Source organism: Oryctolagus cuniculus, chromosome 3 (assembly GCF_051225735.1).
Source record: "Oryctolagus cuniculus isolate XC-2025 breed Fujian yellow rabbit chromosome 3, ASM5122573v1, whole genome shotgun sequence".
Taxonomy (NCBI): domain Eukaryota; kingdom Metazoa; phylum Chordata; class Mammalia; order Lagomorpha; family Leporidae; genus Oryctolagus; species Oryctolagus cuniculus.
The window spans coordinates 135,714,265-135,734,446 of NC_142869.1; the positions used below are offsets into that span (position 1 = coordinate 135,714,265).

Sequence of the window (20,182 nt, forward strand, 5' to 3'; positions counted from 1 at the left end):
TATGACATCTCATTAACACCACACTCTGCCACCTCTCCTTCCTCTACCAAGTGTCTTCTCCTCATATCACAAAGGATTTAAACAGATTTGTTTTTTACCAACAGCTTCTCTGTTAAACTTTGGTCCCCAATCAGCATATCTCTTTCTCTCTCTTTCAGATTTATTTATTTGAGAGGCAGAGTTACAGACCTAAGAGAGGGAGAGACAGAGAGAAAAGTCTTCTGTCCACTGGTTACGGCCAGAGATGGGCCAGGCTGAAGCCAGAAGCCAGGAGCTTCCTCCGGGTCTCTCATGTGGGTGGCAGGGGCCCAAGCACTTGAGCCATCTTCTACTGCTTTCTCAGGCCACCAGCAGAGAGCTGGATCAGAAGAGGAGCAGCCAGGGTACAAAGCTGTACCCAAATGGGATGCTGGTGCCACAGGCAGAGGCTGAACCTACTAGACCACAGTGCCATCCCCTTAGCACATTTCTAAGTATTTTAACTGAACAGAACGTTTTTATGCACAGGGGATTCTTCCTAAGTATGCTCCAACAAATACCCATTTCTGCTCTCTCCTGTACCCACCTTGTGGTGTTTTTTCTGATTCTGAGAACCCAAGAGCATTTTTTTCTGAGACACCCTACTGTGGGGCACAGGGCGTCCCTGACACAATAGCAACATGATAACAGAGGAGTGTTAAACTTCTGAGGCAGCAGGTGCTGAGGCATAGTGGGTAAAGCCTCTGCCTGCAGTGCTGGCATCCCATATGGGTGTCAGTTTGGCCGGTTTGAGTCCCGGCTGCTCCACTTCTGATCCAGCTCTGCAATGACCTGGGAAAGCAGTAGAAGATGGCCTAAGTCCTTGGGCCCCTGCACCCATGTGGGACACCTGGAAGAAGCTCCTGGCTTCCGGCACAGCTCTGGCTGTTAACGTCCAATTGGGGAGTGAACCAGTGGATGGAAGATCTCTCTCTCTCTCTCTCTACTCTCTCTGTGTAACTCTGACTTTCAAATAAATAAATAAATCTTAAAAACAAAAACTTCTGGGAAACAAAGCACATCCATCTCTATGCCCGCCTTTCTTTCTTTCTTTCTTTCTTTCTTTCTTTCTTTCTTTCTTTCTTTCTTTCTTTCTTTCTTTCTTTCTTTCTTTCTTTCTTTCTTTCTTTCTTTTTTTTTTTACAGGCAGAGTGGACAGGGAGAGAGAGACAAAGAGAAAGGTCTTCCTTTTCTGTTGGTTCACCCCCCAGTGGCCACTGCGGCCGGCCCACCGCGCTGATCCAAAGCCAGGAGCCAGGTGTTTCTCCTGGTCTCCCATGCGGGTGCAGGGCCCAAGCACTTGGGCCATCCTCCACTGCACTCCCTGGCTACAGCAGAGAGCTGGCCTGAAAGAGGGGCAACCGGGACAGAATCCGGTGTGCCGGCGCTGCAGGTGGAGGATTAGCCTATTGAGCTGCGGCGGCGTCGGCCCTCTCTGCCTTATTTCTATATTCTTGATATGTGTTTATCACTTTATGGATTACATAATACATGGAGATGATTTTATTACAAAATTTTCACCTAAAGTGAAAATCCTCTTTCACTCTTTCCCACTAATACCCAGCCAAGGAGACTCGGAGTCTACAGCCATGGGTCTCATTCTGTGTGCCTGTGGCTGTGTGTGCAGGCATGTGTGTAATATGCACGGTTGTGGCTGTGACTTGGGTGTGTACGCTGTAGCTGAGATGATTTTAGTGTCCTGAGAAGGCCTGAAGCTCTTGTAGTCATTCTGAGCTCTAGATTCCTGCTTGTCTGAATGGGAAGTCAATTGTAGTTACTTCTACTTGCACCATTTCCGTTTCACATCAACCTCAGGTGCATTCGTGTACATTCGTGTGCATTTATGCAGATGTGTGTGCACGCGCGTGTGCACCTATTAACATGTTGTGCCTGCCCAATCTTAAATTAGTAGGATAGGCAAATATTTGATTCTTTTTATTCCTCTTTCTTTAGCCATAGAGGCAAAAACTCAAAGTCCATTTGGATATTTATCTACCAGCTGTCAAAGAAATACATCTAATCTTTGCATAAATGCAAAAAACAAGCTGCCAGCCAGTTCAGTTTTAGCAGTCAATATCTTTTTTTTTTTTTAAGATTTATTTATTTACTTGAGAGGCAGAGTTACAGACAGAGGGAGAGACAGAGAGAGAAGTCGTCAATCCACTGGTTCACTCCCCAAATGGCCTAAATGCCAGAGCTGCGCCAATCCTAAGCCAGGAGCTTCTTCTGGGTCTCCCGTGTGGGTGCAGGGTTCCCAGCACTTGGGCCATCTTCTACTGATTTCCCAGGCCATCAACTGGGAGCTGGATTGGAAGTGGAGCAGCTGGGACTTGAACCAGCATCCATACGGGATGCCAGTGCCACAGGTGGATGGCTTAACCTACAACACCACAGCGCCAGACCCGGCAATTTTGTAGGACAATCTTTGTAGGACAATGCTTATGCTTGTATTTGAGCATTTTACTGCATTTCGCCCTTATCAGTAGCATTCAGTTTGAGTAAAAATGTAAATACTAAGACCAAGTATGACACGACTGTACGTCATTAAGCCTACTGCAAACAGGAACTCCTTAATTTCAATCAGGTGCTCAAGAGACCGCTTGGTTTTTAGTTCAGCATGGAAGTAATGCACGTGGAGACCATGTGTGAATTGAAAGAAATATAATGGACTTTTAAAAATGTTTGGTTTTTTTTGTTTTTTTTGTTTTTTTTTTTTTGCTTCTCAGGATGGGCAGTCCCTAAGTCCCTATAGTATTGGATTCTTTGTTCAGATGTCTGCACTTTTGCTGTCCTGATGTGTTTTCAGGAATGCATTAGAGCAGTAGAGCATAATGCCTCAGTAGCATGCTCTCCCGAGTCACATAGACACAGGTCCAATCCCAACTCCTGGGCACAGTCGTTAACCACTCTGGGCATGGTACATTTAATGCCTACCTCAAAGGATCGTTGTGAAGAATAAGTGAGATTATACCCTCGGGACTGTGCCAAGCATTTAGTAATGTTAGCTGTCACTGTCTTCAGTTCACCCACATCATGATGGCTGTGGTATACGAGTAGAAGGGGGAACCTGTTTCTATTCTTTATTTTTTAAGATTTATTTATTTATTTGAAATAGTGATAGAGAATCTTCCATCTGCTGGTTCACTCCCCAAATGGCCACAATAGCCAGGGCTGTGCCAGGCCAAAGCTAGGAGCCCAGAGCTTCTTCTGAGTCTCACGTGGGTGCAGGGGCCCAAGGACACAGGCCATCCACTGCTGCTTTCCCAGGTGCATTAGCAGGGACCTGGATTGGAAGTGGAGCAGCTGGGACTCAAACCAGCATCCTTAAGGGATGCCGCACTGCAGAGGTGGTTTAACCTGCTACGCCTCAGCGCCGGCCCCAGAACCTGCCTGTATTCGTGCTTCACTTGTGAAATTCGCAATGCAGCGTACTCCCCAGCTAATGAGGCACATGGGACTACTGGGGAAAGGCCCCGGGCCTTTGATTGTGTTCCAGATCATGCATTTCTGCTTCTTTGATTCTTCCATGCATTCTTTGAACATTGCTCTTCACACTTGATTTGCAGCATTTCATTTTCCTCCCCATACTTAGTGTGGAGAAAAAAAAAAAGCAATGAAGTACTGCTTCTGTAACGTGCAGCAGAGCCTGGTACACGTGTGGTCAAGCTTATTACCGCTGCAGCCAGCGATCACACACATCCAACCCAACCATGTGAAACGTATCCAGAAGGAATCCGGTCAAATCCAGTGCATGAAATGGGCATGCTTCTGGGGTCAAAAGAAGAAAGACTTCTACCTTAATTATGGTCAAAAAAGAAAAATTAAAGGCCTTTTAAAAAAAGAATTCATACCCATGAATTGAAACAAATCCGCATGGGCATGTCTGAATAGCCATTGATGCTGCACTTTGTCCAGTATGATCGATACATTCGCGTCATTCCAGAAATGCTGATTATTCCCAGGTTTGCTTAGGAGTTTTGCACACCATGCCTAGTTGAATAAGGGGCTTCATGTTTATTTACGCAAGCAGATGTAAAGAATACTTGAACATGTAAATGAGTATTTTCTCTTCAAACTGGTCCTTTACTCCAGTGATGAGACCACTGACCAAGATATATTTCCAAGTGTTTTGAAGGGTCCAGATCCTAAACAATAACAAATATTGGTTCTTTTGGCTTTTCAGAAATTGCTGTTCAGAACCAACTCTTGTAAATGAGATAAATATTTTGGATACAAATTCGGGTGTTATATAAAATAATACAAGTGCTCGGTCCCCACAAGAACTGGTTTTCTCATGCAGACCGCTTTCTTTCTTAGAAGATTCCTGAAACATTTGAAAAACAGCAGAGTCATTGCCATGACATTTTAGCCTCCAGAAGTGGTTTTATTTGAAGGAAAAATACTCTATTAAATGTATATATTCTGTTCTGTTTTAAATCTAGTTTTATATTCTTATCATCGTACTTAACAATGCAGAATTTATCCTGTAAACAGTAAATTTTTTAACTGGTTTGGGAATTTGTTTCTATTAAGAACATAATGTTCAGCAGGGTTTGATAGCATTTAATGTTATTAGCACATTTCTCTATTAGAATTTTTTAGGTGATGATTTTTCTCAATTTTTGCTAAGAGAACCTTATTATTATTATTATTATTATTATTAGTTTTTGTGATAGCATTTTTAATTTCCATAACAGGGGCTTAATGCTCCACCAAGTACTGATGACATTTTCCTAAGTTAAATTTATAATTCCTGATGGATAACCACCAGGTTCCAATTTGGGGCCACGTTTAAAGCATATAAACAGACTTATAGTATAGCTATTTTTAGCACAAGAAATGATGTTGTTTTCATTTTCCCCTTAATCCATTCCCACCAACTCCATTGGTTTGTTTTCCAGCCATGGCAAGCCGGCAGGTGGATATTGCAACTCAGGGCTGGTTCATTGGTCTCATGTGTGCTGTTGCGCTCCTCATCTTAATTTTGCTGATTGTTTGCTTCATCAGAAGAAACAAGGGTGGTAAATATCCAGGTAAGAAAAAAAGATTAAAATTGCTTTATAATGTTACATAATTATTCATTACACTAAAAAGACATCATGGGGTAATCACAGAGGTTGCAATAGTAAATCTTCCCAGAGCCCTGTACTTGGATTTCCTGTTCAAACCGTTTTTGAGCCCTTTTTATATCATAGCAACATGAACACTGTCAAGGATCAGAAGGCCTTTGGAGGAGTAATGAATCTCTCCTCTGAAGACATGAGTGTGTCTGCTTCTTTAGGATCCACGTACGCTGTGGATGCTCCAGTAGCACTTGAAGCCAACTGAGGAGGGCTTAGCGCATGAAGATTTCCAGGGGAAGCAATGCATGAACCAAGTCTTGATAAAGTGATATGTAATGTTCCTTTGCCTGTAAGGTTGATGGTTTCTTCAAGTTAATGCGTCCAGTGAAGAACAGACTTCCAAGAGAACAGACTTACAAAAACAGTTTGAAACCTGGCTAATACACGGATTGATAAAATAGGGGGGATATCTTAGAAACAAGGATTGTTGCATCATCAGGTGGTGCAACAACCTGATGTGTTATATGATGGCACGTGTGTTAGCATATGTTCATTCAACTGGGTTGCCTCAAAATGGCAAAAACATCAAAGTATATAAATGGCCACATTATATGTATATGGTTGTATGAAGGCAATTCTGACATTTGTGGAAAAATTGGAATTCAAAGATAAATTTGTTTTTGGTGCAAAAAAATTCCAATTCATGCATAGTTTTTTTGATAATATGCATATTCTATGGATTTTTTTAAAACTCATTGTGTTACACATTACTGAGAATTATTTTCCACTGCTGTGTAATCTTAAAAAGTATACTCATAAATTTTGAATGAGGAAACCCAAGGTTCATGGGTAATGATGCCATTTTTGAAATTTTTTAGTTAAAGAAAAGGAAGATGCCCACGCTGACCCTGAGATCCAGCCTATGAAGGAAGACGATGGGACGTTTGGAGAGTACAGGTGGGTTCTGTGCCTCCCCTACTCTGTCTTCGCTGCCCCACGCAAACTGTGCTCAAGCCCTCGCCCACCAGCAACGTGCTCTGCCTGGCATTTCGTATTTCATGTGTTCCTTGTAGATGTCTAAGCGTTTACACATCTCTCACAGTTAAAACAGCCTCATTTTTCATTAAAAAAAATTGGCCTCTGTGTTCGTTATAGATTTGGAAGCAGAGTGAGTCCCAGAGTGACTGTATCAGTCAGTCCAGCAAAAACAGTGTTACCACGAGAATTAAAACAGGGAAGACCCTTCAGAGACTGCATTGCGAAGGAAACGACTTGTCCATTCCTTGATGTGCTTTTATAGGATCAGTGTTAATGGATTCCTTAATTTCGGATTTTGAGTTCGTTTTTCTACACACACACACACACACACACACACACACACACCATACTTCACAAAATGGTGACTCGGTTGTCTTAGAAACTCGTCATTGTGAATAAATATCAGCCTTCTGGCACTTTGACAACCCAAGTATATTCTTGGCTTGTCACCACCACCGAGCAAAAATCTTAACATAACCTATATGCCACATTTTCTTATAAACCTCCTCTTTCAACAAAGATGCTCTTGCCTAGGTTTGTAGATCTTTTCAAAGACAGATGAATGATCATTTTGGATATGTTAAAATCAGAAAGGAAACATTTTTATGTATTGAATTATTGAAATGTCCGTGCCCCCAGAGGATACTTCCATTTATAAAAAGACATTTACATATTAGCTTTCCATCTTTAGAATCCTCTTGATGATTAAAGCACAATTTCTAAAAGATGGAGAGCCCATTTTTGAGGCTGTTTTTGCCAGAAGAAAAGGCTTTTAGGAGAAGCAAGATGTTACATTGTTGTGATTGCCAGGACATTCGTAGATAAGATATTCATGTTAAATCTTACCTGTCTCTGGGGCTCAGTTTGGGTATTGCCATGTCTGTTTCACAAAGAGTGAAATAAACCAAGGATGAGAAATATAGAACTGGTTGAGAACAACCAAATGTTTTCAACAAAATTGTTGTCAGACCAGATAGGTCTGTCTAGGCAGAATCAAGTGCTCTGCCTTTGTTTCCTTGGCACCCAAGATTTCCTGTTCAGATTTCGTCTTCAACAGAGCTAATTGTCATTTCCAAAACTTTTCAGAATTTCTGTATCTGATGACACAGAAAAAATGTTAATGAGGGGCATCTTTGTCTCAAAGGCTGGCTGTGGGATGGAAGTGTGTGAAAACCCCACCCTGTTCATGCAGACATTTTTCACAACGCACTAGAGCAGCCCATAGGTGCCCCTGGCTGAGGACACACGTGTCTCATGCAGGATGAGTAGACATCGTCACTAATTTAATTCATTCTTCTCTGTGTTAAGCAGGTGAGCTGATAATTACTAAAGAATTTCTTACGTTAGAGTCCTGTAGCTACAGTTCTACACAGGATATGCACGCCACTCCCTGGTTTTTGGTGATGGGGCTCAGTCTTTAATATGGCTTGACCACTTATTTGCATGAAGTGAAGATAAACCGTTGCTCTTCATACATTGTCCACGTGCTGATGGGTCCCTGTCCTACACTGTCACTGTCATACGTCCATGAATCTGGCATGTACTGCTCACTTCATGGGTGTCAGATTGCTAACTTGCTATGATAGTAACATGAAACTGATCCAACTTAAGGTGATTTTCTCTCCTTGATTCACATGGAGGTTGAACTTTGTGAACTGATTTGGAATCAAAGGACTAGTTAGTTCTACTTTCAACTCAGTCATTACCCATGATGCTTTTAGATATTGTACTCAATTTGTCTAGGTCTCCGTTTTTTTTTTTTTTTTTTTTTTTTTTTTTAACTTATACAATAAGATACTATTCAAGTATTAGATGATCTCCAAAGGATTGTTTCTGATTCTGGGATTTCTGTGCTCTCTATGAGCTATCTACGAACAACTTTGAGTATGATTTTGTTCCTGAACAGTACATAGCAAGTGTTTGGTTACTGGCCTCGTAATCGCTGGGCTCACATATGGTTGCTCGTGTTTGGTTTGTTATTTTTTTGTCCAAATGTTGATTCATGTGTGCTGGGTTTGTGAAACGTTTCCAAATGGCTGATTGGCTTGGGCCTTGAGCTACTCAGCAGATAAAGACTTTTCGTTTGGGCATATTGAGTGCAAACCCAATTGGTGTGACAAAAAACACTCGTTCCTCTATGTAATAACATTGATCTGGGAGGTGCCAAGGGAAATAAGGTTCTATCTGGTACCTTCGGCTTGAAACACAACACCGTGATGGGAATTGGTTCAGATGAAGCTGATAGTGCCTAAGGACAATCCCACGAGTGAAGTCACATCCCCCAATTTCCTTTCCTATGGTGTGGCTTTGTCCTGTGACTGACTGCCCAACTTGTCCTCAGAAATTTTTCCCTCTGGTTTCTTTTCTATCTGATGAAATCAGAAGACTTTTATTATCTCGGATGTCAGAATTAATGAAAATGGTTCCAGCTGTTTATTACAGACCCCTACCTCTTTTTAAAAAAATACAGTACATTTAAATGTCATTTTCTTCCCTAAATTTCCAGCATCATTTCTGTGGTTTGCACCTTCTGGAAGTTTTGAGCTCTGTGTTATTGACTGAGTCCTCTTCTCTTTCTTTCTGAAAAACAGATTATTAAGCCAATCACACACAAAATTGGTCCTGTTGTCTAAGTGGAAATTAATTCCTGTTATGATTGGCTCATCCTCCAGCCTCAGGATGAAGCCGTTTCTACATGGCTGACTCTGAACCAGTGGGCATTTCATAGTGCAGAGAGGGATGGGACTTCAGTGGTGACCAGAGTTGGTTTTTTTTCATATGCTATAACCCTGCGCCCTCACTCTAACATCCACTTTTAAGCAGTTACCCTCTGGTGGAAGCCTGCAGCTTTTTGTTTGTTTCTTTAATTATACAGATAGTAGCATCTACGTCATCCTTACTAGCATATAGAAAAATCAGAAACAATGCAAGCAACTGAGTAAGTACTTTTTTTTATTCTTTAGAACCATTCTTTTTAAAACCTGAATGAACCTACGTCACAAAGCATTTGCCCATGGTATTTGGATTGATAACTGTGTGAATGAAATGGATGTGCACAACCCTAAACCAACACTGCTAGGGGAAAAAAAATTGAACTCCCTAAAATCCATTCTTAGTGTAAGCAAGAGAAAGGAAAATATATTCCAATGCTTTATCTGTCAATATAAAATTAAGAAGGAATGTTTTAATGTTAGAATTCTGAAAATTTTTCTTAGTGCCTACTATTCCCGTTATCGTTATTTTATCACAAATTCATTCCACCAGTATTAATTGAGTGCCTACTGCATGCCAGACCTCGGGGATACTGATACCAATAGACCATGGTCCCACATTCAGAGTTTAAGCTCATGAAGGACACAGGGAAGTAAAAGAACAGACTGGGAAGAGTGCTACAAAAGGATACAGCTAAGGAGGCAAGGGGACAGGAGCATCAAGCAGAAGCCAGGTGCACAGCGTAGAGGCATGGTACAAGTGTCCCCAGGGGAAGGAGTGTAAAACCAAGCTGTGATAATGTCATACGAACTTTCCTTTCCATTGCACTGTAATGTTTATGTATGAATGTAAGCATCAAGAATGCATTTATAGCTATATACACTATATTTTGAAAAATATTATTAATATACCTAAAACTTATTATTTATTTTAAAATCCATTTAATCTTTGGCCTTCCAGGCTGTGAACTAACATCTGATTCTTCCTATCTTTTGTAAGTTCTCATAAAAATGTCGATAATTTTTCTTTTGTAAACCTCTGAGTCATACATAGGTAAATATATGTATGGTTTTTAAAGTACTTTCCATAACTCATCTGGGAAGCTACTCTTCACACTTAAAATCAATAAGGCAGCTTCCCTTAGTACAGTATTCAAAGAGGGTTACTTACTGTTTATCATTAATCTTTGCGTGGGAAATGACAAGCACTGGTACAGCACTTCACGCAGGCTTGGAATTGCTCACCACGCCCGGAAAGTTCTGTGCATTTGTGCTGAACACTTTCTTAGAAACAACGTCTGAGGGAACCCACGTTGTGGTGTGATGAGTGAAGCCACTGCCTGCAGTGCCGGCATCCCATATGGGCACCGGTTCGAGTCCCAGCTGCTCCACTTATGATCCAGCTCCCTCCTAATGTGCCTGGGAAAGCAGTGGAAAATGGAATAAGTCCGTGGGCCCCCCAATACTCATGTGGGAGATCCAGATGAAGCTCCTGGCACCTGGCTTTGGCCTAGCCCAGTCCTAGCAGTTGTGATCATTTGGGCAGTGAAACAGCGGTTCAAAGATCTATCTTTCCCTCTCTTTCTCTCTCTCTAATTCTGCCTTTCAAATAAATAAATCTTTTAAAAAAATAACGAAGAAGAAGGTAGAGGCTTAAAAATCAGAGAAGAGGTATCATGGGAAGTATATAAGTATACTTCAAAAAGTTCATGGGAAATGGCATTTGAATGTGAGTTAATTTCAGTATAAAATATTTTTAAATTCATGTGCAGTTTTTAAATAGTACACATTTTCTTTGTTTTTTTTTTTTTTTTTTGACAGTCACACATGAATTTTATTGAAAATGAGAAGCAAAGTATAAGGTCGCCACAAAACACACCAAACAGTGGAGTAGCGGAAAAGGTTTATTGGGGGAAACCCGACAGAACGGAGGGAAGGGGCGGAAAAGGAAAAGAAGGAGGAAAGCATAAGAGAGAGATAGAGAGTGAGAGAGGGAGAGAGAGCGATCAAGAGAAAGAGATCGAGAGAGAGACAGAGATGAAGAAAAGAGCGAGAGAGATCAGGAGAGATGGAGGGAGAGAGACCTACGTGTTCAGGAACAGGTCCTCTTAAAACTTTGCCAGGGAGGGAGCAGGGAAGTAGGAGCAGTGAATCCCATTAGGATGGGGGTAGGGCTGACACCGGTGGTTGGACCATGTGATCACCTGGCTTCCAGCAATGGTGGTGGGGGCTAGAGCCTAGGATGGTGTCAGGGTGTAAATCGCGCCATAGATAAGACTGTGCCATTTACTAACATTCCCCCCTTTTGTGTGTGTGTGGTTTTTTTGTTTTGTTTTGGTTTGGTTTGGTTTGGTTTTTTTTGACAGGCAGAGTGGACAGTGAGAGAGAGAGAGACAGAGAGAAAGGTCTTCCTTTGCCGTTGGTTCACCCTCCAATGGCCGCCGCTGCGGCTGGCGCACCGCGCTCATCCGATGGCAGGAGCCAGGTGCTTCTCCTGGTCTCCCATGGGGTGCAGGGCCCAAGTACTTGGGCCATCCTCCACTGCACTCCCTGGCCACAGCAGAGAGCTGGCCTGGAAGAGGGGCACCCGGGACAGAATCCGGCGCCCTGACCGGGACTAGAACCCGGTGTGCCGACGCTGCAAGGCGGAGGATTAGCCTAGTGAGCCGCGGCGCCGGCCCCCACCTTTTGTTTTTTATAAAGCAGGAGTTGCATGGGATTACATTAGTCCCAAAAGTCCAGGAGGGGTAGAGGGACGATGATCTGTCTTTAGAGCTACTTCCTGCTGACGTGGGGCGACGAGGTACTCTCTGCTGGCATGGGGCGATGTCTCAAGCCGCTGTCTCCCAGGTGGGGAGCCAAGTGTATCCCTGTAGCAGCGTTTGGTTGACCGCCTGGTTGGTGAAGGCCTTGGTTCATTCCATTATCACCTCCTGTAAACACTTAGACATGGTAGTATGGAAGACAGGGTGAGATTAGCAATCAATGAATAGTGCACATTTTCTATGAGCTTCTTTGAAGGCCCCTCATCTTTGCTGGACACAAACCATGTGCCAAGCACTGTATGTGATTTTCTCTAGGTAACCTGATTTCAACTGTCAAAGTTTTATAAGGTCTTAGAACTTTTTCTAGCCTTTGAAAGATCTCGCTGTCCTTGAACAGCTTTTTCTGGAAGTCTCTGACAGTGCATCGCATCCCTCTTTCCCCTTTTCTCTTCTTTTAAGCACAGCCTGCACTTCTGGGTGTATTCTTACCCACTGCAGCCAGTGAGCTGGAATGAATAGGTGCTGCCTGGGAGTCCTTCTTGGTTGCTCATTATTCGTAACTGAAGTGATTGTGGATGGAAAAATCCAACAGTCTATAGGCAAGCACTAGAGTTGAGAACAGAGTTCAATTAGTATGAGAAATAGACATTTGACTCATTTTCAAAGTAAGGTGTTAGGCTGGTGCCACAGCTCACTAGGCTAATCCTCCTCCTGGGGCGCCAGATTCTGTCCTGGTTGCCCCTCTTCCAGTCCAGCTCTCTGCTGTGGTCCAGGAAGGCAGTGGAGGATGGCCCAAGTCCTTGGGCCCTGCACCTGCATGGGAGACCAGGGGGAAGCACCTGGCTCCTGGCTTCAGATTGACGCAGCTCACCGGCCGCAGCAGCCATTCTGGGGATGAATCAATGGAAGGAAGACCTTTCTCTCTGTCTCTCTCTCACTGTCTAACTCTGCCTGTCAAAAAAAAAAAAAAAAAAAAAAAAAGATATTTAGCTGTGAGTAGACAACTAGCTAGCATAACAGCTTGCAGATGTACGGAAAGTTAGCATAATAGCTAGGCTACCTTCACCGGAAATTTCTCACACAGATGGAAGGTTAGGAGTGGCTAAAACAGATGAAGCAAATGCTGGGAAGACTATAACCCTGTAGTACTCAGCCAGGGAGGAACTGGGGGAGGGGCCTGTGTGCTGGGGAATAAATAGCGTGTTGTAACTGGCCCTGAGAGTGCCGGCCTACCTAGCAGACACCTGATCCTGCAAGGCTGTCACTGAAGTCTCGCGTTACTGCACTTCGTGACTGCGTCGCAGAGGAGGTTGTTTCTCTCAGTTAGCAATGTTGCTTGACACAACGTGAGCATTGAAGGCAATCGTGTATCTGTGTAGCAGCCAACAACTGCAAAATAATGTTTTTAAATGATTCTAGTAAGGACAGTATAAAAATATGATATAGGAATGAAGCCAACAAAAAGATCTTCCACTGGTTTCCAACATTTTACTGGTCAATTTGTCTATCTCTGTACCAAAACGACCCTATCATAGTAATATAGTTATTAACAAGTCTTGATATCTGCAGGATTCAGGCCTCCAGCTTCGTTATTCTGCCTCATGAGTTTTTACAGATACTCTTTAAATTTACATAATGTGTTTGAATCAGCTCACCCAGATCTACATAAAACCCTGCTAGATTTTTAGTGGAAATAAATTGACCATTTTTGAATCTTCTGTTCGTAGATACAGAAATTTTCCATTTGTGTCTTATGAATAAAAGTTTTATTTTCTTCATAGAGGTCTTACACATTTTTCTTATACTAAGATATTTTATGGTCATAAATGGAGTAATTCGTTAAATACCACTTTCCAATTGGAAGAACATACATAAAATCGACTTTTAAAAATATTTATTTATTTGAAAGTCAGAGAGACAGAGAGAAAGAGATCTTCCATCAGCTGGCTCACTCCCCAAGTGCCTGCAACAGCCAGGGCAGGACCAAGCTGAAGCCAGAAGCCAGGAACTCCATCTGGGTGAACAAGATAGGTGGTAGGAACCCCAGTCCTTGAGCCATCATCTGCTGTTTCTCAGGCACATTAGCAAGAAGCTGGATCTGAAGCAGAGGTGGCACTCAATCCCAGGCACTCTGATATGGGGGTCCCAGGTGGTGGCTTAACCTGCTGTGCCACAACACCCACCACAAAATGAACTAATTGAATGCTAACAGTAAATCAAGGAACATTACTAAGCCCTCTTTTTATTCTAATAGTTGCCTGCTGTTTCTTCTGGGTTTTTGTATGTATGCAATCACATCAACTAAGAACAATAGCTTCCTTCTGTCTGTTTCATCCCATTGCTCACCACTTGCAGCATGGTTGTGATTAGAAGTGGTTGATGTTGTTATTTGATGTCAAACAGAAGGCATTCAAGAGTCACCATCAAGGATGGTGTTTACTCAGAGTTCTCGTAGGTACACTTAGCCAGGTTAATGGAGATACTTTCTGTTCCTACAGTGTATTGAAGTTTTTATCGTGGAAGTGTGTTGAGTTTTGTCATATACCTCTTTCTGAATCTACTGAGATGATCGTAAGATCATTTTCTTCTGAAATGATGGATTACATGAATCAGTGTGGTAACACCAAAATAAACTTGGATTCTTGGAATAAACTGAACTTGGATGTGATACATTATCTTCTTAGAGACTACTAAGTTCAATGTGCTGACAATTTATTGGGGGTTTTTTTCATCTATGTTCAGGAATGAGATTAACCAGTGATTTGTCTTTCTCAAAGTTTTGTTGTTGTTTTAAATGGACTTGCTTAAGGGCAGGGAGATATACTGATAGAGAGCTCCTGTCCCATCCCCAGCCCACTCCCCCGATTTTTTTTTTTTTTAAGATTTATTTATTTTAAAGAGTTAGAGAGAATCTTTCATCCGTTGGTTCACACCTCAAATGGCTGCAGCAGCAGGGAGCTGTACCAATCTGAAGTCAGGAGCCTGGGGCTTCCTCCAGGTCTCCCATGTGGGTGCTGGGGCCCAAGGACTTAGGCCATCTTCCGCTGCTTTCCCAGGCCATAGCAGAGAGCTGGATTGGAAGTGGAGCAGCCGGGACTTGAACCGGTGCCCATCTGGGATGCTGGCACTGCAGTTAGCGGCTTTACCAAAATGCCACAGCACCAGCCCCCCACCCCAGATGTTTTAGATAGCAGTGTTAACATTAGCCTCATAAAGTGATTACAGGAGTGGTTCCTCTGATGTGTCCGAAGTTTAGCATATCCAAAATTAAGCCACCAGTCTTCCACCTCCCAAATGCTCCACCCCACAGCAGTGATTCCAAGCTTCTAGTGGCTCAAACAAAGGCTTAGCATCATCTTTTCCTCCATTATTTTATAACCAATCCATCAGAAAACCTTGTTGGCTCTACCTTCAAAATGGGTCTGCAGTCTGAGCATTCTCAGATTGGTCCTACTCTGGTCCAAGGCCTCTCACTCCCCGATTATTGCCAGAAGCCCCCTTAATCCCGCAGTGCAGGGGGATGGGGAACTTTGTACACGGCACACTAGTAAACACTTCAGACTTTGTAGGCCACATGGCCACGGCTGCAGCTCTGCAGTCCTGCTGTTGAAACCCAAGGCAGCCATTTAGAGTATGTAGTAAATGGGCCTGTCCCAATTCTGCTGGAGTTTACCAACCTCTGCCCTCTAGGGTGAGTTACCAACACTGATGACCACGTAATGATGTTTAAATGTAGGGAGGAGCAAGAGTTTGACCTAACAGCTCAGATGCTCACATCCCATATGGGAGAACCTGGTTTCATTCCCAGCTCTGGCTCCTGACTCAGCTTCCTGCTAATGCAGACCCTGGGAGGCAGCTGTGATGGCTCATGGCTAGGTTCCTGCCACCCACATGGGAGACCTGGATTGCATACCTGTCTCCTGGCTCCAGCCCGGCTGTTGCAGGCATTTAGGGAGAGAAGCAGTGGATGGGGGAGTGCATTCTCAATCTCTCTCTCTCTCTCTCTCTCTCTCTCTCTCTCTCTCTCTCTCAATTTAGAATGAATAAATGAAATATAAGGAGGTCATGCCACTCATCCATCCATTGCAATACCACAATGGCTTCTACTTCCCTCAGATCTAGCCCCATCACCTATCCTACCTTAACTCCTGCTTCTCTCTTCCTCTCTCACTTGCTCATTCATTTCTAGCTACCCCAGCTGCCTACTGCTCCCAGAATATGCCAGGCCTGCCGCACCTCAGAGCACTTACAGTGCCTGGTACTCCTGCTGGAATCTCCCTCCCAGCAACTCTCCTGGTGTACTGGCTAGCTCAACTCTTCCAACAGAAGTCTTTGATCACATAGAAGTAATCCCTTGACCTAAGGCATATCTAGCTTTCTTTATTATGTTGATTGTTGAAACTGTAGGTTCTCTCACTAGAAGTGAACTCACCAGGGTCATAGTTTGAGCCTCTTTGATTTGCTGCTGTATTTCTAATGCCTAGAACAATATCTGTCTTAAGAGTAGACACTCAGTAAATATTTATGGGATGAAGGGATGGGTGGGTTGATCAGGATCAAAGAAATGCTGTAGACTAGAATTTCCTGTATTCCTTGGAATACTCATTCTACAAACAGGATAGACTAATCATTGGAATCTAGGTGACAAAATTCTGCTCATTATTGAACTCTTCAGTGGAATGAACTGTGTCATCAAGTTACAAACAGTATTTCACAGGAAGTAGTCAAGCAGAAACTAGAAATTAATTATTAAAGCCTCAAAATGTTGTCAGATCTATTTTTGTAACCAATTAGACACTGGATACCATGACCTCTGAAGTGTCCCAGTACAGGCCAATCCAAGGTTCTGGAATACTGTCTCATTTGTTTATGAGCAGTGATAACACGGTTTTACTTAACTCATGACAAGAACCTGTGTAGTGTTAAACAGGCCATTTTCTATTGCGTATGCCAGTGTCATATTGTAGCATTATTTCTCAGTCTTGAGATTTTTTTTCTGGAGAAAAATTGAAACCCCTAGTAGAATTTATTTGTTCACACACACACACACACAAAAAGCAAGGATATTTATACATCTTGAAGTATTTGTGTCTTGGCAGGAAAAAACTTCGCTCTCTCAACCAGGGGGAGCAGTAAAGTCTTAGCACAAACTACCAGGTGAGACACAGCACCTAGAGAGACCTCTTTATTACGTTAGTGCCTTTTATCTCTCACTGATATTGTGTGTGTTTTCTAGTTTGCCTTGCATTTTTTTTCTTTGAAAGGAAACAAAACCACTCTGCCTTGATGGAAGATGGAAACAAACATTTTAAAAAAAATGGATTACATCATTGCCCTTATTCCCCCAAAATGTTCCCTGTTCAGGAGTAGGTCAGTGTGCACCCCTCGTTTTGTGGCTGTGTGGCTGGATGTTCTGAAATATAATGAATACTCTTCTACTTCCAGAAATTGTGCTTGAGGCCTCAGCAGAGAAATAAGCAAATAATAATAATAGAGTCCTATAAAGACTTGGTCAGGTTCCTCCTCAGAGTCCCGGCCGATATGGAGAGACAGCATTACCCACTTGGGAGAAGTGGGTGAGGGGTTGGCTGAGTACAGAGTGTTTTCCTTTACGTGTTTGCAGGCATTCCCATTCTTTAGAACATGCTGGCCAATGTCGTGCTTTTAAGTTCAAAGCGTCTCTCCCCACATTAATAACTCTCTATGCATTAACCAAATATCTTACATAAAAGATTACTGTGTGCTTTCAGTATAAGGATTTTGCTTTTCTTCTTAGGCAATTTTCATTTGTTTCTTCTGCATCCTTTTAATGGGATTTGTAGGTCTCTTGAAAGGTAAGGTTGAAGTTTACAAGTCCAGTTGAACTCAATAACAACATTATTTGAAATACAGAAATTGGCTTCTCCTTTTGGCTTAGAAAAAAAAAAGCACATTTCATTTTTAACCAAGATCATGCTCCATCATATCCAAGGAATCAGAGATGTTATGCGATTTAACATACTAACTTCTTGCCATGAGCTTTGCCCTCACCCTCTGCCCGTTGAACTCAGAAATAATGATGATTTTCAACTGTTCTCAGTTCTTGCTTTTGTTAGTGCTTGTGATTATTTCTGGATTGCTTTCAAATCAGGAGAAACTGCCATTGAAATTAACACGCACAATCAGAAGTCATCCACTCTACCGAAGACTTCATGATGCTCCAGCCATCTCTGCACCAGACTGTCACTGCGATCCCATCCCAAATCATTGGCGTCAGCCTGACAATTAGAGTGGACTGTAGAGCTGCTCAGGACTCCACACGCTTGGTTCATTATTTGCATGCGTGATCTTTCAAAACAAACAAAGAAAGGTACCCAACCGCCATGATTAACAACAACAAAATGTTTCCTCTTTTTTTTTTTTTCCAGTGATGCCGAGGACCACAAGCCTTTGAAAAAAGGGAGCCGAACACCTTCAGATAGGACTGTGAAAAAAGAAGACAGTGATGATAGCCTAGTTGACTATGGAGAGGGAGTGAACGGCCAGTTCAATGAGGATGGCTCCTTCATTGGACAATACAGCGGTAAGAAAGAGAAAGAACCAGCCGAAGGGAATGAAAGCTCCGAGGCGCCTTCTCCCGTCAACGCCATGAATTCCTTTGTTTAACCCTTCAGCTCTTGGCCATATCCCATTTCTCAAGAATTTCTCTTAAGCACTTGTTTGTCTCAGCCCTCTCATACTATGAACATCGAGGCGGAAGGTCTGTTTTCTGCTGTATGTTAATATTATGAGAACAGTTAGCGCAAGAACAGAATTCAGCCAGGTAAATGTGAACTGGAGTGCAGAGGGCACACCTTGTGTCCCAATCGGCTGTTCTTCGTTTCTCGGAACTGAGAGAAATCAGCAACAGGTGATGCTGTCTCCTCTTCAGGACACACTTCAACATGATGCATGAGAAATGCTACCCATTTAAAGGACATACCTGCGTGTGTTAGGAAAACACGGTTTGATCCTTTGTTGATACTCTACTCAGCTGAACCCGCCCCCCTCCCCCCAATGTGAGTTCTGTTTTCATTGTCAAGAGTGTTCCTGTAGAATTCTCTAGAGCTTCAGATGTCTTCGTGGACATTGCCGTGCAATTGGTGACTCCGTGTCTAGCTGTCCTTAGTCTTTCGGGGAGGCTGTTAGAAACAGTGTGTACAGTCCCTACTTGCTCAATGAGTTCATTATGACAGTTGCATTTGCTGATGCTCAGTGAGGGTCTACCACCTGCTCTTGGCTCCTGACACTTCTAGGCTTCTTAATCCACCAGGTCTTACAGCAGTAGCAGTGTTCTTTCTACCTTCTCTCTCTCTTCCGTTGTTCGTAGGCCTAAGCAACGTGTATGTATGGCGATGCATTTCGGTATTTCTGCCACACAGAAAGAATCAAAAACAAATCACTCAGATTTCAAGGCTGATTCCAGAAAACACAGGGCAAGACACATGCAGTGCCTTCAGACAGTCAGCATTCCACACCACATGAGCTGGTACAGCCAACTCTAGCCTAGATTACTGTCACTGTCTAAAAGTAACTTTTAAAAAGCAGAGATAATGAAAACTGCAATGCCAGCGGGGAATAGGAAGTAGGAAAATAAAAATCATGAGATGGTTTTTCGACAAAAGCACTTCCCCATAAAGTCTAGAGAGAAAAACTTTATTACCAACTGGAACTCATGATGGTTTTGTGGTCTTTTATAATTTCTATAAAACAAATCTCATTCAGTGACAAAGATGTCAGCGTAGTAGCAAATTAATAGGAAAACAAGCAGGTTATTCCAAGACTAAAAACCCAACAGCAGCATTCCAACAGTAGTACATTATTTGCTAAGACTTAAAGTTACGTGAGCTTCTAAAAACGCCCTGCCCCATGAAGCTATGTGTGCGCAAATAGCTGTGACACATTTCAGAATCCAAGAAACCCCAACAAGTGCTTAAAAGACCAACAGTCAAAGGGACTACATCTGCCGTTTAAAAAATCAATCTAGATGCACATATATATTCTATCACGTTCCTCAACACTCTATCAAATGGTTTACCTCCAAATATGAAAATCTATAGCAACCTATGGTTGAAGGAATGCTCAATTTCATTTGCCAATAAATTGGTTTCTCATAACTTGCATCAAGTTTAATTTTAAGTAAAGCTTTTTATATGTAGATATTTTGTTGAATTTGTAAATACACTGAAAGTGTAGATGCTATATGCTTACAGGTGTGACATACAAATAAACATGCAAAAATGTTCATGTTGTACTGTATAAGAAATGAGCCCATGGATGCAGTGATGGGATCAGAAGGCAGCTGCTGCAATGTCTTTTGGGCCTCCCCACCCCTTTTTTGCTGTGAAACTGAAACAGTGGATTTTTCTACATACTGACAGCAGGCTTCCAGCTAATCTTGCAAGCTTCCCCTGTGAGGCACAGTGGGTGTGGTGCCCTGGGACCTTTGATACGTGTAGGTAAAGCATCATTTGAAGACATCCCAATGAATGGTGGTCCTGACCACTTCCGTGTCTCCATTTGCCATCTTTGTAGACCAACCTGTCTATGGGAAATACAAAAAAAAAAA

The 20,182-nt window shown here is 42.5% G+C and overlaps 1 protein-coding gene across 25 annotated transcripts in view; it reads left to right on the plus strand.

Moving 5' to 3' along the window:
• Positions 1 to 19,858, plus strand: part of NRCAM (neuronal cell adhesion molecule) — a 325,016-nt gene extending 305,158 nt beyond the window's left edge. For 22 of the 25 annotated variants that reach the window (XM_070071141.2, XM_070071138.2, XM_008258359.5 and 19 more), the window contains 3 exons: positions 4,920 to 5,051; positions 5,960 to 6,038; positions 18,003 to 19,858. In XM_070071141.2, coding sequence (XP_069927242.1) covers positions 4,920 to 5,051; positions 5,960 to 6,038; positions 18,003 to 18,240 — 449 coding nt within the window. In that variant the 3' untranslated portion in view covers positions 18,241 to 19,858. Of the gene's footprint in view, positions 1 to 4,919; positions 5,052 to 5,959; positions 6,039 to 17,371; positions 17,425 to 18,002 lie in introns of those variants that run through there. The other 3 variants (XM_089328421.1, XM_089328422.1, XM_089328420.1) reach the window with 2 other exon arrangements.
• Positions 19,859 to 20,182: the final 324 nt, after the last annotated feature.